Source organism: Bos javanicus, chromosome 11, assembly GCF_032452875.1.
Source record: "Bos javanicus breed banteng chromosome 11, ARS-OSU_banteng_1.0, whole genome shotgun sequence".
NCBI lineage: Eukaryota > Metazoa > Chordata > Mammalia > Artiodactyla > Bovidae > Bos > Bos javanicus.
The window spans coordinates 105,164,850-105,190,724 of record NC_083878.1 but is presented as its reverse complement, the minus strand read 5'-3'; the positions used below and the strand labels follow the sequence as shown (position 1 = coordinate 105,190,724).

General features: G+C 60.3%; 1 protein-coding gene across 3 annotated transcripts in view; it reads right to left on the bottom strand.

Annotated features, from left to right (window-relative positions):
- Positions 1-25,875, bottom strand: part of COL5A1 (collagen type V alpha 1 chain) — a 148,421-nt gene that overhangs the window by 97,669 nt on the left and 24,877 nt on the right. For all 3 annotated transcript variants that reach the window (XM_061434160.1, XM_061434161.1, XM_061434162.1), the window contains exons 2-4: positions 13,780-13,947; positions 7,916-8,129; positions 6,707-6,869 (exon numbers count right to left, since the gene is read on the bottom strand). In XM_061434160.1, coding sequence (XP_061290144.1) covers positions 6,707-6,869; positions 7,916-8,129; positions 13,780-13,947 — 545 coding nt within the window. The remainder of the gene's footprint in view (positions 1-6,706; positions 6,870-7,915; positions 8,130-13,779; positions 13,948-25,875) is intronic.

Below are 25,875 nucleotides of genomic sequence, written 5' to 3'. Positions count from 1 at the left end.
GACCAGGGGCCCAAGTCCTCATCCCTGGAACCTAGAGATGGCGCCTCAGAGGGAAACGGTGTCTTTACAGGGGTAGTTCAGTGATGGGTCTGGAGAAGAGATCAGGCTGGACTAAGATGGGCCCCGCCTCCAGTGACTTGAGTCCCTGTCAGAGGCAGACAGAGGAGAGGAGAGGGCGGTGGGGATGGAGCAGGAGAGGCGTGAGGCGCCCACAGCGGGGTCACTGGGCCAGGGAGAGGCGTGAGGTGCCCACAGCGGGGTCACTGGGCCAGGGAGAGGCGTGAGGCGCCCACAGCGGGGTCACTGGGCCAGGGAGAGGCGTGAGGCACCCACAGCGGGGTCACTGGGCCTGCGCTTCCCCGGGGGCCCCTGCCCGCCCCCAGGCCACCCGAGGCGGCGCCCCTCCGGACTATCCACCTGCTGCTGGGCCGGGCCGTGACCCTGTTCTCCAGGCTGGGAGGGGCAGGAGGGACCCTCCCTGGAGCCCCCGAGGGAGGCTGCCCCACCGACTTCACACTGCAGATCTCTGGCCTCCAGAACTGGCACCTAGTTCACTCCTGTCTTTTTAAGAGACCCAACCGAGGACATTTGTTTCTGGGGTCCAGGAAACACAGAGACGGCGAGGTCGCTGTCCTCGCCAGGAACCAAAGGGGGTCGCCATGAAGTGGGCAGGGCTGAAGCAGAGGGGCAGCTGGCTGTGGCTCCCGTGCGCCCCCTGCACCCCAGGGTCCCCCACAGGGAGCACACGGCCGCTGCACGGGGCCTGCAGCGGCAGGGGCTGCTCCTGGGCAAAGCGCAGCAGGACGGGAAGGAGGGAGCAGGGACCAGCGTGGACGCGGCCCTCCAGCCTGGCCCAGCCCAGGACTGGAGCCTGCTGGGGTGCCCCTCGGGGGTCCTGGACCCAAGACTTGGCCCTGGGAGCCTCCACCCCTCACCCCATCTAAGGTCCAGGCACACATGTAGACCGTGACCCTTGTCGTGCAGACCCTGTGCCCTGCTGGGCACCTCTGAGCGCCAGGGCCTCCCTTGGGAGTCGCTGGGGGGCACACACGGCCACACCAGCCTGGGCGGGACAAAGACGTGGGCCCGGCACTCGGAACCACCCGCAGGGCCACCTCTGTGCTACCAGGTCCGGCGGGAACGTGGCCGTAAGGCAGCCATGGACGGTCGTGCAGAGCGCTCTTAGGGGGTCTCTGACGCTTCGCTCTGAGTCTTGGGGGCTGAGTGTGCAGTGGACCCCAGCATCGATCCTGAACGCCCTGGCCTGTTGTCCAGACAGAGCCACGGTTCCCACCCGGCCTGGCACCAGAGCCCAGCTCCTCGCATCCCCAGGACGGGCCTACCTGGCAACCCCAACTGGAGAAACACTCGTGTGCCTGGGGCGGGGATGGCACCTGGCCTGTGGACACCCTCAGCTAGTGGGGCTGGAGGCCCAGAGACAGCCCCCGAAAAGCCCGCGGAGCTGCTCAGCACCCTCAGACCCCCGCCCGCCTCACCGACGTCCGGCCACCCGACACCTGAGCCCCGCCCCGCACCGCCTCCCACGGAAGGAAAAAGCACGCCCCGGAAGTGACGGCGGCCCTTCTCCAGCCATTAGGGTGAAACTGACAAAGCTGGGGGATGGTGGGCAGAAAGGGCCGCAGAAAAGTGTGAATGGTCACCAGCAGACCAGCGGGGCCAGGCCCGGCCACGCCCGCGGGAGGAACACGCCCCAGCAGATCGCCCACAGCGTGACGGACCCAGGAGCCGCCTGCTACCCCGCCTGCTGTCCATCACCACCCCCGTCCACTCTGGAGCCACCAGACCAGCCAGTGTCCTGCACCCGGTGGCCTGGCCAGGTGGTCAGGACAGGATGTCCCCAGAGGGGCTCAGGGTCACCGGTCACAGCCTCGGCCTAAGACACCAACCGACTGCTCCCTCTGCTCCAAGGCCCCGATGCCAGACGCCCTTCACGTCCAGGAGCGCCTTCCCGAGAGGGATCCCGGGGCCGCCTCCGAGAGCCACTGGGGAAGCACCTTTCAGGCTGCGGCCCGTTCCCACCCCGGGAGAGCTGAATTCCAAGAAAGACGGTGTCAGTGGGAAAGACAGGCTCCTGGAAGAAGGGCCTCGGGGATTAGGTAAACCCCCGGGGCCGCCCAAGAGGCTGGAGGACGGCAGACAGATGGCAGGACCCTTCCTAGGGCTCGAAGCCACTCCCTCTCCGCTGGCACCCACGGGGTTTGCAGAGAAAACCTCCAGTTTACAGTCTGTTTGGTCTTGTTGAAATTTTCAACACCTTCAAAGAGGATTTGGCTCCTGGCCCAGAACTCACTGGCTCCCTGCCCCCCCGGGGAAGGTCTCCTTCTCCACATCCCCCTCCCCTTCAAGGCTCACCTGAGGGGAGGGTCCTTCCCCCAAGGAGCCCGGAGCAGACCCTCACCAGAGAGGAGGCTCCTTCCCCCACAGACCCAGAGCACCACCGGGCCCTGACGTGCCCCCCATCCCACCCTGCAGACCCCTCCATCTGGAGCATCGGCCAGCTCCAGGCACACAGGGGAGCCCAGCGGGTGCAGGGTCCACCGGATGGGCCCTGTGCTTCAGAGTCCAGACCAGGGAACAGTGCTGGGCAGGCAGAGGGCCCCAGGCATGCAGGGAGGGCTGGCTCTGGCAACGGCATGTGATGGCTCTGCCTGCCAGGCACCAGGGCTTCCCAGACCCCACCAGCCAGGGGACTCTGGTGTGCTCGGGGCTTGTACAGGACGATGGGCCCAGAGCAGGGCCGGGCACCCGCCAGCATGGCTGGGACCACCAGGGAGGCGCCCTGGCTTGCGGTGGTCCTGGTTTCTACAGTCAGATGGTAGAGAGATGCCGGGCAGCTGGGACTGTCGTGCCTGCCCCCCATCATGACCTCGGGACAGGCCGTGGGCCCTGGGCAACCACAGTTCTGGGCACCGACACCACTGCACTGCAGCCCGCTGGGTGACCTCCGGTAAGTTAGTCAACCTCTCTGGTGCCAGATGACCCAGCGCAGGGAGGACAGAACACACAGGCAGTGAGCGGGCACGGGGCCCTGCGGGCTTCCCACCCAGGCTTGTCCCCGAAGAAAATCAGCCGCTTCCCACTGCCTGCCAGACGCACTCGCTCCCCTGGCAGTCTTGTCTGTTTCCAAAAACACAAAGCTTGTTCCTAAGCCCGGGGTGAAAACAAGACGTCTTCCTGCCCAGGGGGCCTGCAGGGCCGCTCTTGGTGGGGGTCTGAAGAAGGACCCCTGACCTGCAGGGCCGCTCTCGGTGGGGGTCTGAAGAACGACCCCCGACTTCCCCAGACAGCAGGCCCCCGGGGGCGGGACAAAGACTGGGAGCTCCCACGGTTCTCGGGTCCCAAGGCGCAGGCCCGCCCCAGGAGAAGGGAGAGGACGCAGGGCACGGAGTTCCCGGGAATGTCACTGCAGGCTCCAGCAGGCAGCTCCCCGGGCGGCCCTCGGGCACGCGCTCCACCTGGGAACAGGTGGGCAAGGGCGGAGGCTCGGCCGGGTCAGCGAGGTGGGAAAGCAACAACCGGGGGGGCCAGCCCGAGCCCCCTCCTGAGCTGCCAGGGCACCCGAGGGGCAGCCCCCACGGGGACCTCACCCAGGACACGCCCTGGCTGGGGAGGTGCCACCCAGCACCACCCTCCCTGAGGGTCTCTGGGCCCAGGACAGGGAGCCCGTGAACCCAGGTGGCCCAGCCCTGCACGGCACGGGGCCCTTGCCTCCAAAGCGCGTGGCCAGCACTGAAGTCTCAAGGTGAGACGCGGGACAGTGTGTGACCCCGCGCCCTGGCAGGGGGTGGGACCTCAGTCACAGCTGCTACCACAGCTGACAGGTTAGACCCCAGCCGGAGCTGATGACAGGCCACCCGCTCTGCCAGGGCACCGGCATGCGTGGTTCACTGCGGTCCCACGGTGCGGGCGTCTTACACATATCACAGGGTATCCCAGGGCCCCCAGCATTGGCCCTGCCATGCCCCTTCTGCAGGTAAGGACCCCGAGCCCGAGGGGGGCTCCAGGCCATCAGCCGGAGAGGAAGCACCTGAAGGCCTGAGGGGCCGCGCTGTGCACTCACTCCTCCTGGGGGCTTTGGAAGGGTGGGGGGCGCTGTGTCCCCAGCTGCAGGGCAGCCCCATCAGAGGCAGGCTCACACCAGGGCCAGGGCAGGGAGGGGGGCCCAGGGAGTGTGGGCAGCTGCCCCCTGCCCAGCTGCACGCCCAGGCCAGCGGCGGCCCCAGGGAGGCCCCCGGTAGGGTGCGGACCAGCTGAGAGTAGGCACTGCTCTGCGGGAAGGGCTGTCTACCTTGGTCCTGTGGTCTCCACCCCCCGCTCTCTCTCTCTGGATAAAGAGGCCTCCGTGGGGCCACACGCACCCCGGAAAGCGCAGTGCCCCCACAGACGCTCTAGAGTTCAGCAAGTCCCCGTTTGGAAACAGTGCAAATCGTGAGGCCCAGTCTGTGCCAGAGGCCACTTGGCTGTCCACCAAAGTACCAGAACCTTCCGGCTCCCCCCCACAGCTTGCAGAGCTTCAGGACAAACCAGCTTTTAATGAGGGGAAGTCACCCTCCCCGGGGAAGAGTGTGGCTGCTCGGAAATGGTTTTCAATGGCGCTGGCTCCTCCTTCTAAGGAGACGCCTCTAGGAGCCAAAACGGTTAAAATGGCAAGTGCTGCTATCTGGGATCTGCTGAAAAGGCAAGTTAAGTCATTTTTATTTCCAAACATAAAAATAAAGATTCTGTCTCACTTGCCACAAGACCAAGGGTGGCTGGGGACCTGAGGACCACCCGCCCAGCTTTATCTGCGAAGGACGAAAAGCAAACACGATGCCCGGGCCCGAGTGCACCCGCCTCCGGCTCCCGGGGCTTCAGCAGGAAGGATGGGACGGGCCACACTTTCAGACACGGACACGTCCAGCAGCCGGGAGAGGCCAAGACTACGGGACGGCTTCCCTCACGGCATGAGGAGTTTGTAGTCAACAGAAGTCTCTGGGGCCTGGCAGCCCCTCAGCCTCAGAGAGAAAGCCATGACCAGGAAGAAGGGCTCCTGGAATTCCGAACCTATTTCTGAGCTGCAATCAAAAAGCCTGCCTGCTTACTGAGCAAGACCTCCCCCGACGGTCGGAAGGCTAAGCAGAGGAGAGAAACCTGGGCTATCCAATTTGAGATCTGCTTCTTCTGACAATCATAAACTGTTTTCCCTCTCTAACCATAAACCTGGGTAACAGCGGCGGAGGCATCGGCGGTCCTTAGCCACCCCTCCCCCGCGTGAGCATCTCAGGGCAGCGGGGAGACCTCATGGCTCATAAACAGAACGGCTGGGACTTGGGCCCGCCCTGACCTCCCCAGAGCTCCCCACAGCCCTGGAGTCTCCACAGGCTTGTGCTCGTGGGAAAACAACTCTTCTGGCTCGGAAAATCAGGGAAGAAGAATTTGGCGTAGGATCCTTTTAAGATAGATAAAGCTTTCCCCTGAATCTTTACAGTAAAAGACCCACTAGCAGCACACAAAAGGGCCCAGAAATCAGAGCGATCCAGATCAGGCCCTGCACAGACAAGCTACTGCATGGCCTGGGGGTCCAACCCCAGTCTGCTCACGGACCCTCCTCTGCATTCAGACTTTCAGCGAGAGGAGCGAGGGCAGTGGCAGGCACCCAGGCTCCCGGGCGCTGGGCAGGGCCCCCAAGCCAAGTGCGTCACAGGGGAGCCCCCTTGAGCCCCCCACGAAGGCAAGGCTGTCAGCAACCACGTTACAAATGAGTCCTGAAGCTCCCCAGTGGCACTTGCCCTACCCAGATCCTCACACCAGCAGGAAGTCTACACCAGCAAAACACTCAATCCCAGTCTGTGTGACCCCCAAGCCTTGGACACCAGCTCCCCGGGGGAGCCCTGAAGCTGCTCAGGCCTGGGTCAGCCCAGCCGTCCTGCAGTTCATCCCGGGTCTCTGGGCAAGTGAGGTCAGAGCGGAGTCACGCTCAGAGGGCGTATCCTCATCACGCCCCAAATCTGGCAGCGCCAGCCAGACCCAGGAGCCCAGCCCACCCTGTGGTCCACAGGCTGTGGCCGCCCTGGACAGCTGCTCTGCAGAAAAGCGGCCAAGTTCAGCAGGACGTGCAGAGCTACCTTCACACTGGTCCTCCCCACCCCCCGCTTCCACGGAGGCGGCTCTTCTGATTTTTCTTGCTAACCCACATCCGACCAACTGTGCCCCGTCCACCCTTCCACCTGTTCCGACGCCAGGCCGCGATCAAGCCTGACGTGTGTCAAGCGCTTGCTGGGAGCGGGCAGTGGTGCTTACCGCATGCAACCCCACCCTAAGTTTTGCCACGGTCTATGAAGAAGCCACACGCACGATCCCACTTTACAGGTGGAGACACTGAGGCTCAAACGTCATAGCAACCTGCCCAAGGCCGGAAGTCCCACCCCCTCGGGCCTGCACTGAGACTAGGCCCCATGAACCTCTCATAGCTACGCATGCGGCCCCGGTAGGAGCCTGCAGAGAGACAAGACCAGAACTGCATCCTCGCCACATGCTCAAAGCCCAAGGGCTCATCCAACCGCCTGCCCATCTCCCCAGGCAGACATCAGTCCTGCCTTAATAGAAGAGGGACGGTCAGCACTCGCTCCCCCCGCAGCGGAGCGCAGGATACCAGCCACAGCGGCGTGTGTCCCAGGGGTGTGGGACGGCCCGGCCCCCTGCTGACCTCAAACACTTCCTCATCCAGAATCCGGGTGCCGAACACGACGATGCCGTTGACGTCTATCACAGGGTGTTCACTGCGGTCCAGGAACTTGGTTGTCTTCTTTTTACAGTCCAGGATCAAGGTGACATTCTTCTTGTGGACGCTGAGAGCAATTCTGTGCCACCTGCAAACAGCCAGCCCAAGCAGGTGACGGGGGGGGGCGGGGGCGGGCGTCACCAAGTCCCACGACCAGTGTCCCTGCCGAAAGTCCCCGGGGATGCGGGAGGAAATCTGTTCTCTGTCGAGTCGCTCAGAGCCGAGCCACTGCGGTCAGGGTCCATGCTGCGCACCACGGGAGACCCCTGCGCTCGAGTCAGGTCTCTCGTCTCTACGATGACGTCAGCTGTCTGGCCCGGAGCGCAGCCCTGAAACCTGGCTCGGGTCAAGGGCAGGGAAGCCCTGTAGCGCTCCCCTATGTAGCAGCCCAAGCCTCAAACGCAAATGCAGGCTGTGGGGAAACCAAGTCTGTCGGGAGATGGGGGGACGGATGGACCTACTTGAGACTGTCGGTGAGAAGCACAGGACTCACATCCTGAGTTCTTGAAGGATCGCAGCATGTGGCCTCAGACGTGTGGGCCACAAAATGAGTGATCTCAAACCACCAGGCTTTAGGGAGGTACTCAATAGAGAGTTCTGGAAAAACCTGGCGTCTCCTTTTGCGATCACTCACTCTCACACCTGTATCTGCATCCCTGCGTGCATGCTAAGTCGCTTCAGTCGTGTCCAGCTCTTTGCACCCCTATCGACTGTAGCCTGCCAGACTCCTCTGTCCATGGGACTCTCCAGGCAAGAGTCCTGGGGGGTGCTGTGTCCTCCTTGTGTCTGCATCCTTAAGGATGTCGCGAATCCTTTCTGGAATCGATGGGAGTACCTACACAGTCTCCCGTGTCCCTGCAGACGCTCACAGGCTAGCGTTTGATGTTGTTTAGTGCGCTTTACAGGGGGCCATGGAGGCCCAGGGAGAGGTGAGGTCTCCAGAGCCACAAGGATGAGCCCAGACGGAGACCAGCCCCGGACTCCAAGCCCGGTGCTCTCTCTGACCTGTGGGCTGCTGACTCCGTCCTGCTCTGAATCACATCCTGCTGCTAGGTCCCCAGCTCCCAGGGGCCTTAGGTGACCCACCCAACCCTCCAGCAGGGGAGGGCGGGGTTGCCGAGCGGTGCTACTCACTTGCCATCTGACAGGTTGATGCCTCTGAAGAGGGGGTAGTCCTCTGGCCCCGGCTTCCCCGTGTGGTCCTCATAGAGGAAGACCGGAGAGCGGCCCATCTCCAGGCCGATCTGCTGGATGCCCTGCTCATTGTAGATGGAGACCAGGAAGGCCTGGCTGCCTTTCTTGGCTTTCACAGTGGTTAGGATGGAGAAGTCCTCGGGAAACGCAGATGCTGAAACAGAGGACAGAGGTTAGGAGGCCGCTGGGAAGCCCTCAACCCTGCCCAGCCACAGCTCTCTGCAAACAAACCAACTCAGGGACCTGGAAGCCTTTGCTGTGGATGGTGGTGCACAGACATTTGCTTCACATCTGTGCCTGGATCAAACTGTTCCTGCAACCCTTCCTTACCACCACATGGCCAAACCCACCCCTTCCGAGGCTCAGTCCAAAAAGAAGCCTGATTTCTCCTTCGAACTGTGAGCCTTCAGTCCTATCTCTTCACTCCCCAAACCTGAATACATCTATGTCTCAATCCTTAGAACTTTCTAGAATGTGAGCTTCCTCTGGGCAGCTGCTGTTCCAGATGCACCTCTGACGCCTGCAGGGCCTGAGGCTGAACCTCTCAGAGTGTGTCTCATCCACACCCTCTGGAGGGTGGGAGGACAGAGAAGAGGGGAAGGAAGGCAGGAGGCTGGGGATTACCACTCGAACGGCAGAAATTTCCTGGTCGACACGCGAATCAGAGAAAAGGGAAAATAACTCAGAAGACGAAACCCCAGCCCTGCTATGTTGATGGAGGGAGAGTTCCTTACAGCACAGGCCGGACCCCCGCTGGCCCGGCCCCTCTGGCTCCAGAGTCCTGCACACACACACGCCCTTCACGCCCTGCATTGTGGATGGGACAGGGACCTATCCCCCTCCTCCCATCCGTCCTGGCGGTGGGGTCAGTGGTGCTCTCTCTGCGCGGTCTGCAGTTCCCCTGGGAGCCAAGGCCTGGGGCTGGGCCAATTGATGCACGGCCAGGAAGGCTCAGCGCAAGTCAGCATGTGTCTCAGAACCAGGGGACGGAGCGGGCCCAGAGGAGTGTCAGCAGGGACTCCGGCCCGGGAAGGACAAGGCCCTGAGGCTGACACCGCCTCCCGCCCAGCACGCTGCGGTGGGCTGGAGCCAGTCCCGGTCCCGGGTAAGGACAGAGCCCCTCACTGACCCCCCACTCCTCTAGAACTACCACAAGGTCAACCAAACGGCCCGGGTGCCTGAGCTGGGATCAGTGAGGAGGGCGTCCTTGGTGGCTCAGATGGAGAGAATCTGCCTGCAACTCGGGAGACCCAGGTTCAATCCCTGGGTCGGGAAGATCCCCTGGAGGAGGGCATGGCAACCCAAACCAGTATTGTTGCCTGGAGAATCCCATGGACGGAGGAGCCTGGTGGGCTACAGTCCACGGAGTTACAGAGAGTCAGAAAGGACTGAGCGACTGGCATGTCCACATCCAGTGAGGAAGCTGTCCGTGGGTGCCCTCTGCCGCACAGCTGGCAGCTGGCCTCTGCTTCGGGCCCCTGTAGGAGAGCCTGGCCAGTGCCCTGCTGGGGGAGAGGGGGCTGCCAAGGAGATCCCTGCCCCCGAGGCCCCCAGAGGACCCAGGGTGGAGGGGTCTCTCTAGGGGGAGGATAAGAGGGTTCATGGCAGCTTCAGGCACAGAAACCAAACCCCAAAGGCCAACAGAGCTGTGTGAGCTCTTAAGGCTGTGATGGAGGGCAGGTGGAAACGGCCATCCCGTGGGCCCCAAAGCTCAGGCTAAGGTGCAGATGCAGGAAGGCATGTGGCTCACAGCCCAGGATCAGGTCCCACTGTTGAGAAGCTGCCAGTTGGGGTCTGTTTGCTGTGCTCAGCGCCATGGCCCACCCACCCCCAGGCGGGGAGACAGGGGTTGGGTTTGGCCAGTGGTGGAGGGAAAGGCTTCAGGAAGGGTTTGATCAAGGGGCAGGTATGCAGGGAACGTCTGGGCACCACCATACCCAGCCAGGGTCACCAGGTCCGAGGGGAGGGGTGTAGTCAGCACGGTCACCTGGGGGAAGGCTGGCTTCATTAAGGCACGGACTCAGGCTGCCCTTGTGTGCATGAGAAACTGTTTGAAAAGAGCTCTGTGGAGGCCACGACCGTCATCAGCGTCTCCGCACACTGTGCTCCAAATGTGAGACGTGCTGGGGAACCAGAGACCCCAGCCTGCATGAACTGCCATGGTGGGGTGGGGCAGGGGGAGCGGCTGCACGCAGGCTCCAGGGCGAAACCCCAGCCGGGACCTCGGCAGGCCCTTTGGTCCCCGGGCGTGAGCGGACACTGAAGGGCCCGGGGTAGCATCTGACCCCAAGCATCTCAGAGGTCCCTGCTCACATCCAGGACGGACAACAGTCACCCTCGGAGTCCGTGACCCCCTGCTCTCATCTCAAAGGTCGGCCTGCCTCTCGTGTCCACCCCGTGGTGACCCCATGCCACTGACATCACCCTCCTGCCTCAGGTAGAGAGAAGACTGGAAACGGGAGGACCCCCGACCATCATCAGGCACGCAGCGCAAGACCGCGGACGCCCTCACTCCCAGCTCATTAAGATGCTGGCTACCGATGCTGAAATCGCTTCCGTGACACATGTTCTCAGCTCAGATAACCTGAAAGGATGAATTACATCTAACATTCATCCCTCTCCTGGCAAAATAACAATGGATGTAGCACCACTTCAGAGACGGTCCGTTCTCATCTCCGCGCGAGCAGGACACCGGCGAGCTTCGTGATCTACACTGTCGGGGAGAGGCTCGCCTTCTGCCCAGCACTTTGTGTTCTATCCTCAGAGAAAAGTCAAATCCAAGCAGCAGGCTTGGTGAGAGGCCCCCAACTCCCTTAGATCATCTCCTGTTCACTCGGCCCCTGACTCCCTTAGATCATCTTCTGTTCCCTCGGGCCCCTGACTCCCTTAGATCATCTCCTGTGCCCTCCGGCCCCTGACTCCCTTAGATCATCTTCTGTTCCCTCCGGCCCCCGACTCCCTTAGATCATCTCCTATTCCCTCGGGCCGAAGCCCAGAGGCACTGCAACAGTTTGGGTAGACCGTGGGCGCTCAATAAATGCACGTGCCGTTAAACTGAACCCTACTAGGCCAGCAGTGGCTGGGCCAACAGTTTCACGTTCTGCTGGACACGGGCTGATTCTGGAGCCCCAGCCCGTCACGACGGTGGCAGTGGGGGAGGGGACCTTGTTATGCCCAGCCCCCCTGCTCAGATCCCAGGCAAGGAGAGAGTCTCGGGGTCCCCAAGGTGGCCAGAGGGAGGCTGAAATGGGGAGCGGTCCCCACGCCCGGGCATGACCACGGCTGCCCTGTCTGGATGCCTTCAGAGGGGGCGGCTAGACCTGGGCGAAGGCAGCTGGCCAGTGGCTCAGAGGATGCAGGGGTGCCCCGCCAGTGGCCGGACAGCCCCCAGGGACACATGTGCCTGCGGCACTCCAGGAGGGCCCGTGACAGCTTCTGGCAGGGTCTCAGGCCGGCTTTACCTTGACGTGATGTTCCCCTGCCTCCCACTGCAGGTGGCGGGGGCAACAAGGCCCAGGAACCCCCAGCCCGCCACCAGGCAAGCTGGGCAGCCCTCTTTGGTTGGTTGGTGGCGCCCACTCCCCACAGAGACCACCGCCCTCGGGTCTGATTCAGTCCCTGTGGCTCCGTCCAGACGGGGTCAGGAGACCCAGCACTGCCTGGCACAGTCACGCTCTTGGTCCTGCCAATTCAGAACCTAGACCACAGGCTGCAAGCGAGACTAGAAAATCCTTCTCAGATGAGGGAGGAAGGCTAGCGCCCTCTTCGCTGGCAACAGCAGAGAACACCACGCTGCGGCTCTTCGCCGCTGGGAAGGGGGCTGGGCCTCTGAAGAAGCCGGCCTGTGGCCCCTGAGGTCCCGGGACACGGCCTGGACGCTTGTGGGGGCACAGTGCTGGAGGACAGGTGAGTGGGCACAGCTGGCGTGGGCGGCTCTGGGGGGTAACTGGGGTCGGGGCTGGGGAAGGGCGACAGGGCCCCACAGAGGCCCCAAGCCTCATCCGAGAGAGGCTCTGAGAGAAGAAAAGACAGGGAGGCTGGGCGTGGTCATCAGCCCCAGACTGCAGAAAAGACCCCGGAAACGTCCGCTTAAACCATCCCGAAGGAGCGCCCAGTTCCACCTGGCGTTAAGGAGGCGATCATTACATACGGACCCATTCGACTCCATGAACGAATTATGGCTCGGAGGCCCTGTAACAGCCCTTTAAACTGTTTCAGCATCTAATGAAGAGCCTAATTTGAGAGCCTGGGGAAAATATGGGCTTAAAAGAAATTCCCTGTCTGGCTGTTCCGGAGTTCATACCAGATCTCCAGTAACCGGCCCGTACCCTGAGACCCTCTGATGTTACTCGCCACAAGATAACAAGGCGGGGCATGGATAGAGGACACCAACCCCGGTGAGCTGGCTGTGACCCTGAATTGGGTGGCAGGGGTCAGATTGAACTGCCTGCCAGCAAAGCGACTACAGACGGCCTCGGGGCAGGACCTTGTGAGATGCCCACGCAGTAGTGTCTGTCCCGAAGCACAGGCGTGAGAGTGCAGGGCCAGCAGCGCTCCCAAGATGCCTCGCCCCCAGCCCCTCAGCCCCCCGCAGGGGAGTTCTAAACTGGGGACTCGGGGCAGGACAGCTTCTCGGTGATTCAGAACACGCTGGCCCCGAAAGGATAAGAAAGGCTCTTTGGACGTGCAGCAGAGTGACATTCCCGAGGGTCTTTGTAGCGAGTGACCCGTGGGGCCCTGGTGAGCCCCGTCTGCAGTGATGGTCAGACACTCTGGAGGGGGGACGTCTGGCACCCCAAGGTGGTCAAGGGGGGTCCACAAGACACAGTGAAAGGCCTTGGGGCCCCCAAAGGAGCTCACCGGCCCAAATGCCGTTTCTGGAAAGAGCAGACCCAGCCTCTCTCGCAGAGACAAACTCTTAAGAGTCCCTGCGGATTTAAAGAGAGGCTGAGAAAACACGGGCGTGAAGCAGAAGGTCAAGAGTGAAAGGCCAGAGGAAGCAAACGCAGCCCTGAAAGGGCACATCCTTCTGGAACCCGGTGGGCACGTGGCTCACAGACCCCACTGCCAGCGGAAGGACTGCCCGACTGGAGGGTCAACGAGCGAGGCAGGTCGTTACCGGAAAGTTGGCGCTCACGCTTCTGAGGATTACGGAGCGTCTCTGGGGTGAGTGCGTCCCAGGGTCCCCGGGCCCTCTCTGATCGCAATCGGGAAGAAGAGCCCCACTGAAGTGGGGGGAGAAGTTATCAGTCACGGGCCTGGTCAGCCGGCCCAGGCCCCAAGGCCAGCGGGGGGGGGCCTACCAGCAACCATCGCTCCGCTCTGGGCTCGTAATTAAAAGCAGCAATGTGACACTTGGCAGTTGATTCTCATTAAAAGCCTGCACTCTCTTGCTGGGAGCTCTGATGTTTGGTGCGTGTGTCTCTTAATGTCCTCACCCCCAATTAAGCTTCAGTCTGGAAGCGTTTCCTTTCCCGTTTCCTTTCCCGTGACCCTGGGGTTTCTTAACCCCACCCCCGGGGAACCACGCCTTGGAGTCCTGGCACCCCGCCCCCTGCTGGAGAGACACCTGCTTGGAGAAGTGGTGCAAACAGACGAGGCCCCGCTCCCACCTTTGGGTGTGGACGGTGACCGCTTTCATTATCCTGACATCAAATCAGGCTCCTTCCCGGAAAACCAAGCACGCTTCTCCCTCCATCAGGCGTTCCTCCCCGCCTCCCCGGCTCCGGGCTCCTGGTTCTGCTGCCCGGCTGGGGGCGGGAAGCGGAGCCACACCCCCGCGAGGCACACACGCTGTCTCTTACCAGGGTACAGCTGCTTGGTGGGCGCGCTGAGCTGGGCATCTTTCGTGACTCTGTAGGCGACATCCGGGCCTTTGGAAGATCGCCGCGCTGCACAGAAGCCTGTGGTCTTGGTTATTCCATCAGGCAGGTTGTGAAAATCTAGAACCTTCAGGAGATCTGCTGGCTGAGCTGAAAGGACGAAAGGAGGTGATGAGTTAGCCATGGGCAGGAAGGGAGCACCTGAGGGTGCAGATGAGCTGCAAACCAACCCTCAGCCCCTCCTTCCACCCGCTCCAGGACCACCTCTGACCCTCAGAAGAGCCTGAGGGGTCAGCTCAGAAATCGGGGCTCTCGGGCGCAGGACACCGCATTTTGCGGAAATGCACACAGCCAGCTCCCACCCTGGTCCCTGCAGGCGGCCACCCCCAGGTGCGAACCCTCTCTTACTCAGTACTCACATTGCTCTTTTCCCCTCAGGTACCGCACCAGCCCCGGGCTCCCAGACCCCGCTTCTCACTAGCCTCACAGGAAACCCACCCCAAACAGAAGCTGAAAGGCAGCGTTAGCTCCCACCGCTGATGCAAGAGGCTTTACCCAGGGTGGTCTTACGAAATTGGAGTGATTGATGGCCTGTGACGTCCGATACGTAACTGCCAAGCGCGGGCCCCGCCCTGGGGTGCCACTGAGGACAGCGGGCAGGCTCCTGGCACATCTCATCCCCCATCCTTACCCAACGGAAATGCAGTTTTCCCATAAGCGTTTACACAAATAGTCTCCATTTGCTCCCAGAAGACCCACGCCTGCAGGGCGAGACAGCACCCAACTAAGAGCAACAGAGGGCGGGCCCCTACACCCCTTCTGGAAAGTTCGCGACCTCCCTCCCCTACTGCACAGGAGGGAGCAGCCCCTAGGATGGTGGAGACGCTCCTGGTGAGCTCAACCGTCCCCCCAGATGCAAAGGATGGCTCCGCGCCTGCGCACGGCAACCAGTCACAAAGACCCCAGACCTCCAGGTGGCGAGGGCCACAGGCTTGGGATCCACATGGCCCCTGCCCTAAACAAGGCCTTGGATGGACAGTGCAGCTCGTGTTACTACAGACAAGAGGCCCTGGGAGTCCAGGCAGAGGAAGTGAACTCAAATTCAGAGTCAGTGCGACACGTCATGGTGTGTGCGGCCGGGGCACTGCCCTGGGCTTCTGGGGAGCCCGGTGTCCGGCAGCCACCTGTCCGTGTGGGTGTGGGCAGGGCTGCCACGCCCCCTCCTCCGGACACCTGGATCTCCCTGGCCAATCAGAATGCAGCACCACCCTGTCCCGGGTGCTGGGCCCAGGGTTGGGCACGGGACTGGCCCAGGCCGAGGAAGCTCCATCCTGGGGCCTCTTCCTCTCCGCTCTGTGGGCTTCACACTTGGGTGATGAGCCTGCAGCCCCAGGTGGCCTTCGCTGTGGGAGGAAGGCCTGCCTACAGATGTGGATAGACAGATTTCTGCCGTGCAGTTCGGGCTCCTGTACCTGAAGAAGACTTGTCTACACAAACCAATAAGCTGTCATCACGTGTATGCCAGCCTGGGTTGGACGCTGACGCTTGCCGCTAAAAGGCCAGACTCCCTTCTGGGTGTAACAGCAGGGCTGACACAAGCACGCCCCCGAGGCCTCTGGGCCTCCCGGCTCACGGGCTCTCCTCCCCAGAGGGTCCTCACATGCCCGAGACTCGCTCAAGAGGCAAAAGCTGTGGAGGGGAGAAAGGACCATCAGGGTTGGTTTCTCCCTCGCTGAGTTCCGAGCCATCCTACAGCTAACTGCTGCGTGTGGAGCCCAGCACAGCCATCGGGGACGGGGGGCGGGGCTCCAGGCAGCCTCGCTGCTGGTCCGGGCAAGTCCCTAACAAGAGAACCGCCCAGATGGAGCCTACAAGGGGAGGAGGAGCCGGGCAGGGCATTCAGGGCAGCAGTGGTGGATGGTGCCAGAGGCAGGTGCAGACGATGCCCTGCAGACCACCCCCCGTGAGGCGCTGGGGGCTGGGGAGGTGGCAGGCTGGGGAGGCTCCCGGGGGGGCCCGGGAGGGCTCTCCATCACTAAGTACACCACCCCAACCCGTCCACCACGCCCTGCAAGGCACCACGCTACGCCAGTTCCACAGATCTGAGGGCGCCCGTCCCAGCAGCATCATTTCTACAGCTCGGCTTCACACAGACCTCTGTCCCTTTAATCAGGGGACCGGAAACTTGGATGACATTCCCCACCCCTGCAGAGGTGGGGACCCAAGACACCCTGGTCCAGGCGGGTGTCCACCGTGAAGAAAGTGTGCCTACCCAGGCGTCAACCCAACACGGTGGGTCAGCCCCCCACAGGGCTCCCCAGCACCTGTCCACTTAACCCCATATGCAGAGCCAGGCTGGCCAGGTGTGGGTGCCCGGCACAGCCCCGGCCTGGCCTCCACCCGTGGGAAGAGACGGCCGTGCCAGCCGCTGGCTCACCTGCCCCGAGATGCAGCCGAGCCCTGGCTCATCTCTGAGTCTCGGCTCCAAGGTCGGCCGCGGCCAGGAGGCATCGCAGACCCAGGCTGGTGCCGGGACTGACAGCCCGAGAGCTGCGATGATGGTCTTCCCAGATGCACGGGCTCTCGAACCGGCCTCTTGCACAGCCGGCAGGGAAAACGGTTTTCCAGAGGCCTTCCGGGCCGTGTTTGTGGACCTCTGTTGCAACATGCTGAAAAAGCCACCCCTCCGCCTTGTGCCAGAGCTCAGCAAGCGTTTTTCTCACTGTCTCAAAGGTGTGGCGAGGCCCGAGAGACTCCAGTAGGACCGTCCCCCGACACTCTTCTCCCCACTGAGGCCAAAGGCCCCTCTCTACCCGGCAGCCTCAGCATCCCGATCAGGGCGAGAGTTCTGCTGAGAGGCGGTGCCACCTCTGGGGACAGATGGGTGTGGGCTCAAGTCCAGGGACCTGGGCGCTCCACACCGAGAGCCCTCCTCCCGGCTCCCGCCTCCGAGCAGAGAGCATCCTGTGGGCTGATATCACCATGCGTCCGATGGGTCAGGAAAGACAGGAAAGGGACTGGCTGTGCGGCCTGACCAGGGACCCCTCCGTGCCGGAGAAGCAAGAGTGATGCCGACGGGGTGGCTCCGAGGCTTCAGGGAAGCAGAGCCGGGTGGCCTCCTTGTTGCCCCGGCCGTGGTCGCTCACTCGGGCGCTTCTGATGTGCTCCTGCTCCGTGGGGCCTGGGGGCTAAAAACTACATTTCCCAGACCCCTCTAGGGGAAGGGCTCAGGATGCAAATTCCGTTCCTCACTCAGAGGGGAGCTGGAATGTGAGAAACCTTCTCTCTGCAGAGTCTGGGCAAGCATGCTAGGACCTGGGGCCAGGTCGTGAGGACAACTGACATTTGCAGCTGTGACTTCGTGACGTCTGGGTTCCACTCACTCTGGTGGCGTGGCCGTGCCTGGGGGCCTGGGGACGCCCCCACTCCAGCTCTGCTAGTGGCTGTGTGAACCCCCGATCCCTGTGCTCAGCCTCTCTCCTCTACAACAGCCTGCCGCTTCCTGCTTGCGCACTGAGCCTGCCTGAGACCGCACGCACACAGCCAGGCGTTTCAGCCCCAGAGCTGTCCAGGAATGGAAGCGGGAGAGGTCAATTTTAAGGCAGAAAGGAGGAACCTGAGAAAGAATTTGGAAACAGAGTTGAGTTCCACTTGCCCTAGGCCAGAAAGGCAGCATGAAAGCCCTGAAAAGTAGCAGCACAAAGAGGGGCTCAAATACAGACACGCCTGCTGCACACACCGCACACCGACTATATGCGTGTGTGTGTGTGTGTACACAGGATGGACGGATGGATGGATGGGTGGGTGGATGGATGGATGGGTGGACAGATGGAGGGATGGATGGGTGGATAGATGGATAGACAGATGGTTGGATGAACAAGCAATATATATATGAATGGCAGAAATCAGGAGGTAGATGTCCTGGAGATAAATCTTACAACTGGCCCGCTAAGGAGTCAAACATTTCAGCTGCCAATGGCAATGTCTCCACCAATCACACGAAGATGACCTCTCTGCCTCCCTCAAAAGGCACTTCCACAATCACCCCTAAAAGTCAGCTGCCTGCCAATGCAGGAGGTGTAAGAGACCCAGGTTTGATTCCTGGGTCGGGAAGATCCCCTGGAGTAGGAAATGGCAGCCCATCCCAGTTCTTGCCTGGAGAATCCCATGGACAGAGGAGCCTGGTGGGCTACAGTCCATGGGGTCACAAGAGTTGGACATGACTGAGTGACTCAGCACAGCACAGTACAGGACCGCAGCTCGGCGGGCTCCCTGTCCTTCACCATCACCCGGAGCTCGCTCAAACTCATGTCCACTGAGTCAGTGATGCCATCCAACCATCTCATCCTCTGTCGTCCCCTTCTCCTCCTGCCGTCAGTCTTTCCCAGCATCAGGGTCTTTTCCGATGAGTCAGTTCTTCGCATCAGGTGGCCAAAGTATTGGAGCCTCAGCTTCAGCATCGGTCCTTCCAATGAATATTCAGGGCTGATCTCCTTTAGGATGGACTGGTTGGATCTCCTTGCAGCCCAAGGGACTCTCAAGCGTCTTCTCCAACACCGCAGCTCAAAAGCATCAATTCTTCGGCGCTCAGCTTTCTTTATGGTCCAACTCTCTCATCCCTAAGTGTAAAGACATCTAATTCCTTGAGTAAGGTCTGTTTCCTGGGCCACGGGCCTCGGGCGGGCAGGGCCCAGCCTGGCAGGTCCCACTGGGGCCCTGGTGCTCAGCCGACTTTCACAGGAACTGCTGCTGAGGGGAGCACCTGCTCTGAGTCTGTGGGGCCCCTGGCAGGTCACCCAGGAGACACATCTGCCCTTCCTGCCATCCCTGCCACCTCCCAGCTTCCATTTCCAGAAGCAAAAAGAGCCACAGCTCTCCCGGCCAGCGAGGGGCTGGGTGGCACGCAGGGCCCCCTCGTCCCGGGCCGAGCGCCCCCCGCCCTCCCCGCAAGGCCCCAGCACAGGGTACGCAGCCCCATTGGGGAGGTCAGCGCAGCCAGCTGGCAAATAAGCAGGCCGCCTCAGAAGCTCCGACCGCAATGCTTCTCCAATGACCCAACCCTGGGAACAAAGCAGAGGGCAGGGCTGGGGCAGAGCTGGCAGGACGCTGGCAGCCTTCGCCTCCCAGATGGTCTCCAGCAGCCGCTCACACGGGACATCATGGGGCAGAGGCCTGGGCCCGGCACGGGGAACCTGGGTGAGGCCACAGACTCTGGGGCTCCCACACCTCCCTTCCCGCTCATCCCTGGGTCTGCAGCCTACAACCTCACATGCCTTGGCCTGGCACCAGGCCCACCTTCACCCCAGCCGGGCAGCAGCATCTCGGGGAGGTGGGGTGGTCGGTGCCTAGTGTACCAGTCCTGCTCAGACCTGGGCCCACCTGGCCGCCTCTCAGGCTCAGCAGAGACGACAGGGAGGACCGGAAGTGGGAAGCGCTGGACGCAAGCCCTGCGCCGGGGTCTCCAGGGGGAGTAGACGCGAGGGGCCTGCCTGGCGGGGGTCCCCTGCGCCCGGCTCACCCCCTCCTGCCTCGCACCATCTCTGACCGCCTGTCAGTCTCTGTCGCTTCATGGGGATGAGGAAAGGCCACCGATGAGCCCAGCTCAGCCCGCAGGGCTTGGTGGAGATTGTGCTTGTCACCTGCCTCTGGCCCGTTTTCCTATTTCTGAAGAAGGGCTGAGGACCCACCAGCAGGGATTCCAAGGGATTTTCACTGAAGGGGACCGCGCCACTGCCTGTCACCATCTGTACAGACCCAACTCAGCCATCCCTGCATCCCCAGGGGTGACAGAGGGCGCCAGAATTTAGGGCGCCGTGGACGTGACCCTGATGGCCCTGGGCAACGTGGCTTCCACCCAGAAATGGTGACAGGGAAGGGACAGTCCATGGGGAGGCCTCACTGGGCAACAGCCGCAGGAGTCTGGGCAAGGCTGGGGAGACATTGGTTCACCCGCACCCAGCTTGGGAGGGCCAGCTGGGCCCCAAGCTCCCCCAGCGCCCACACACCCTGGGCTCTCCACCCACAGCCTCCGCCCCTTCAGTCACCTAGATGGCTCACCGAGGAGGTGCCGGCCTCTGCAGACGAGGACTTGAGCTGGCCGCAAAATGCCCTCGTCCCCAGACGCCACAAGGAGGAGACAGGGCAGGGTGCCCCCCGAGACCCCTCCAGAGAAACCGCTGCCAAGCTCACTCTCCTTCCAGGCAGTGACTAGCAAAGAGCCCAGAGCAGAGCCCAGGAGATCAAGGTCACTCCAGGGCAGACAGGACCTGCTCATTCTAGAGGTTCGGGACCTCAGGGAGAACTCTGGTGGACGGAGGATCCTCAAACTCTGAACCGAGGGGCTGGGGAGAAGCTCAAAACCCCAGGCTAACAGGGGGTGACAGATAGAGGATGCCTCGCCTCTCTTATTTTCTACAACATTAAAATACTGGCCTGAGCATCAATGGAGAAAGATTCCAGAGACACGGCCTTCTCCTCTTCACTATGTCTGTTCAAGGTACCGTGTTGTAAACCTTCACTGAAGGATGGATATATGGCACAGGGATGAAGCAAGTGGGAGAACAGAGAGATGGACGGATGGATGATGGATGGATGGGTGGATGGGTGGATGGAAGGACGGATGGATGGATGGAAGGATAGGTGGATGGGTGGGGGGGTGGATGGACAGATGGAAGAAGGGATAGAAGGACAGATGACTGAGGGAAAGATGACAAAAAATGATGGATGAAGCACGACTCTGTGAATGTTGAATGGATAAACGGGTGAATGAGTGAGTGAATGAGGGAGGGAAGGCAGCGTCTTGAAGACTCAGTTGAAACACCTCTTGAAGATTTCAGACACTAATCCTTCACTGCCTCTCTCCCTGCCCTGGTGGCCTCACTCTCCCTCTGGGCCAGAGTCCCGTGTGACGAGTGTGTCTTAGTCCCTGCAAACTCCTCCTCAAGCAGAGGCAAGCTGCACCCTGGCTCAGGGTCCTTGAGAAGGGCCTCCCTGGGGGTCATATGTGGGGTCTGCGCAGCATTTCAGGTCCTCCAGGGAGCCGGATGGACCTCAGAGGACTTGCAGTCCGGCCCCACCACCAAGAAGGGCCTGGCATAGTGTACTAGAGCTAGGACTGGACAGCAATCCCACTCTGTGCCGTCTCCCAGCCCGCAGCTCTCCCCTCTTGGCCGAAAAGTCAAGAGCTCTGAGGAGCTTCTGATAGACCGTTGGGAGCTTTTACGGTGAAATGTCAGCTGGAACAGACACCGCTCTGGCTATAGACACAGCGTTGCCAGGGAGTGGCCACAGTGGGGAGGCAACGCCCCCGTGCACACGTTCAGAGACGGGACGCTGTGAAGGCCCGTCCGCTTCCGGTTGAGGCTGACCTGGTGTCTGGACGCCGGGTGCTTCCCCATGCTCCCACACTAAGCCCAGGTGCTGGGGGCGCCTCTACAGGCTCCGAAAGGACGTCTGTGCTACCACCCGGCCTGGGGGCACCCACAGGGGGCCTGGCCACCCCTCAGCACACACACGGCTTCTGGGAAGTAAGTCACGCTGCCCACAAGGACTCACGGGACCTGCAGAGCCCTGGGGAAGGAGTCTTGCAGCAGGGGGGAAGATGGGGGGCTGCCAGGAGCTGACAGTGCCCCCCCCCCGCCAGGTCATCCGGGGTCACTCAATCAAGGAACATTCCAGACTCAGAGATGCTCGCCCACCCAGCAATGGCAGCACATGGTCACCCAGGCAGGATCGAGCTGGGCCTCACAGAGCAGGCTTGTTCCCACAGTCCTGACAGCTGTGGGGGCTGCAGAGCAGACTAAGGTTCCACACTGAGAATGGGGAAGAAGCGTGACCACCGAAGGACAGGGACCCTAAGACGCACGGACGTGTCATCTCCTGTGTTTGCCTGGTACCTCTTCCTCCCATCGGTCAGCTCCTTTCCACCTGCCTTTGTGAAAACGTGTGAATATCCACGTCCTTCGGGCCCATCCGTCCTCAACAAAGGGCCATGGGCCACAGACATCAGCCCTGCCTCCAGCTGCCAAGTACAACCCGGGGCAGAGTGGGCCGGGCCGTGCACCCAGCAGGAGCCGGTCTAGGAGCGGAGCCCGCAGGCCTGACGGGGAAACAGGTGATTAATCTCAGCTTCCTCGGAGGTAATTTCTCTCCTTGTTCTGGAGGAAAGGGGTGGGGATGGCACCCAGTGGCCGATGCCACGTGCTGAGGTTGACTGCGTTTACTCAGGCGGGCTCTGCATGGCCCCAACTGCTTCCAAGAGGCCAGGGAGTGTTGTCTGTGGTCAGGTCAGCTGGGGTCACGCTGGCGGAGGGCCCTCTGCACCCTGGAGAGCCGTGCTAAGGAAGGAGGCAGGCAGTGCACGGGCAAGTTACAGGCCTGCCCCGGCTGTGGACCAGACTCGCGGACGGCGTCCTGAGGGGGAGCAGCAAGACCCATCCCTGAGGCTGGCCTGACCCTCCACGTGGGGCTTTCTTCTCCCAGTGGCGCTCTGGGAAGCCTGCTGCGCCACGGCCAGGGGAAGGCCCAGGCCTTCTCGACTCCCCGTGCCATCACTGCAGAGGCCAGGCTGGGCCCTGGCACACGGACGTTCACATTTGTTGCTGGCAGGTCCCTGGGAAGAGCCTGGGGTTCCTGGCCTTGTCACTGGAGTCTTGGGGACCCAGGACTAGAGACTGACGGCCATGATGGGACCCCGCCCCAGCAGCGGCTCCACCACCCGGGCCTCCCACCTCTCCTGGGAGGCTGTGAGCATCACTCAGCGTCAGCAGCACTGAAAACTCTGGATTTCCAAGCTGCTTCCCTCCCCCCAGTTACAATGCCAAGTCAAGGTGGTGCCCACCGGAGATCCCTTCTCTTAATGAAGCCTCAGGAAAACAAGAGGCCCACTGCATACCAGGGCGGGCCTGTGCCTTCTGCGTGCCACCCCAGCTCCCCACCACAGCCTGTGCTGGATGGCAGGAGGTGGTCCTGTGGTCCTGCCATGTCCCCACTGTGAGGTCCCTGAGAAGGGGCAATGGTAGCCTTCATCACCAAACTGGTCCATCCTAAAGGAAATTGGTGCTGAATATTCACTGGAAGGACTGATGCTGAAGCTGAAACTCCAATACTCTGGCCACCTGATGCGAAGAGCTAACTCATTTGAAAGGACCTTGATGCTGGGATAATCAGATAATCACAATGGTGTGATCACTGACCTAGAGCCAGATATCCTGAAATGTGAAGTTAAGTGGGCCTTAGGAAGCATCACTACGAACAAAGCTAGTGGAGGTGATGGAATTCCAGTTGAGCTCTTCCAAATCCTGAAAGAGGATGCTGTGAAAGTGCTGCACTCAATATGCCAGCAAATTTGGAAAACTCAGCAGAGGCCACAGGATTGGAAAAGGTCAGTATTCATTCCAATCCCAAAGAAAGGCAATGCCAAAGAATGCTCAAACTACCGCACAATTGCACTCATCTCACACGCTAGTAAAGAAATGCTCAAAATTCTCCAAGCCAGGCTTCAGCAATATGTGAACTGTGAACTTCCCGACGTTCAAGCTGGTTTTAGAAAAGGCAGAGGAACCAGAGATCAAATTGCCAACATCCGCTGGATCATGGAAAAAGCAACAGAGTTCCAGAAAGGCATCTATTTCTGCTTTATTGACTATGCCAAGGCCTTTGACTGTGTGGATCACAATAAACTGTGGAAAATTCTGAAATAGATGGGAATACCAGACCATCTGATCTGCCTCTTGAGAAATTTGTATGCAGGTAGGAAGCAACAGTTAGAACTGGACATGGAACAACAGACTGGTTCCAAATAGGAAAAGGAGTTCATCAAGGCTGTATATTGTCACCCTGTTTATTTAACTTATATGCAGAGTACATCATGAGAAACGCTGGGCTGGAAGAAACACAAGCTGGAATCAAGATTGCCTGGAGAAATATCAATAACCTCAGATATGCAGATGACACCACCCTTATGGCAGAAAATGAAGAAGAACTAAAAAGCCTCTTGATGAAGGTGAAAGTGGAGAGTGAAAAAGTTGGCTTAAAGCTCAACATTCAGAAAACGAAGATCATGACATCAGGTCCCACCACTTCATGGGAAATAGATGGGGAAACAGTGTCAGACTTTATTTTTTTGGGCTCCAAAATCACTGCAGATGGTGACTGCAGCCATGAAATTAAAAGATGCTTACTCCTTGGAAGGAAAGTTATGACCAACCTAGAGAGCATATTTAAAAGCAGAAACATTACTTTGCAACAAAGGTTCGTCTAGTCAAGGCTATGGTTTTTCCTGTGGTCATGTATGGATGTGAGAGTTGGACTGTGAAGAAGGCTGAGCGCTGAAGAATTGATGCTTTTGAACTGTGGTGTTGAAGAAGACTGGTGAGAGTCCCTTGGACTGCAAGGAGATCCAACCAGTCCATTCTGAAGGAGATCAGCCCTGGGATTTCTTTGGAAAGAATGATGCTAAAGCTGAAACTCCAGTACTTTGGCCACCTCATGCGAAGAGTTGACTCATTGGAAAAGACTCTGATGCTGGGAGGGATTGGGGGCAGGAGAAGGGGACGACAGAGGATGAGATGGCTGGATGGCATCACTGACTCGATGGACGTGAGTCTGAGTGAACTCTGGGAGTTGGTGATGGACAAGGAGGCCTGGCGTGCTGCGATTCACGGGGTCACAAAGAGTCAGACACGACTAAGCAACTGATCTGATCTGATCTGATGCTGGGAAAGATTGAAGGCAGGAGGAGAAGGGGACAATAGAGGATGAAATGGTTAGATGGCATCACCAATTCGATGGACATGAGTTTGAGCAAGCTCTGGGAGTTGGTGATGGACAGGGAGGCCTGGCATGCTGCAGTCCACGGGGTGGCAAAGAGTCGGACACAAATGAGCGACTGAACTGAACTGAGCCTTCATCACAGCGGAGGAGAGAGTTCAGCCCAGGGCAGACATTCAGGACAGTGAATGAAGGACAACCAGTCAGCCATCCACTGAACAAAACCAACCAACGTGCCAGGGGAACGTGCCTTCTGGGGATTCAAAGTGAACCCCAGTGGGAGAGAGGCCAGTGGGAGAAGGCATTCCAATTAGGATGTGCACAGGGATGGACCTGGCATCCCTGCTTTGGGTGTGAACCCTGCACAAAGGCCCGTATGCGTGCAAGGACGTCCACGGCAGGGTTGCTTGTAAGAGGCCTGGAAACAGGACGAACGCCCGTCAGTCAGGAGCTGGGTGAATAAACACTGCTCGTCTGTGCAAGGCTCCGCAGAGGCTGCAGGAGGGGGTGATCTGGCTGGTCCGACACAGAAAGACAGCTGAGGCATGGCATGAAGAGAAGAGATGTCTGTGTAGCCCGAAAACATGCCAGGTAGATGAACCCCCCAAAATGCCCAGAACTGCACCAGTCAAACAGTCAAAGGGGTACAGCTGGGAGGGGGGTGAGGACTGGTAGAAGAGGCAGATGGGAGGCTCATCTCACCTCTGTGAACCTCTCCTCCCAAAAACTGTTGTAAGTATATATCCACATAAAAGGCACATCATTTTATTAACAACAACAAAAGCCAAGCATAAGTTTTAGGTATGGCAACAGATTCTTTAGCACAAGCGTCCATGAAGAGGTGGTATCCATGCCCCGCTCCTTTAATCAAGGTGGACTCCATGACTACAGGACCCAAAGAATGTGGTGAAAGTGACCCGTGCTGGCGTACAGATCCAGGCTTAATAAACTGGCAGTCTCTATATCCTGTGTCTGGAATCCTCTTCTTTAGAACCAGACACCACGCTGTGAGGAAGCCCAAGCAGCTTCGCGGAAGGTCCTGTGGGAAAAGAAACCCACACCCCTGGCCAACAGCCCCAGCCAAGCTCCCAGCCAACATCCAGGACCGACTTGCCAGCCGTGTGGGAAAATCGTCTTAGAAACGGGCCCTCCAGCCCCAGCCAAGACATCAACCTGATGTCACGGGAGCAGACAAGTCCTCCCTGCCAGGCCACGCCCCAGGTGCAGACCCACAAGCACACTAAGACTGCAAAGCAAAAGATTGCTTTCGTCTGTAGACACAAGGTTTGGGGTGGCTGTTATGTAGGA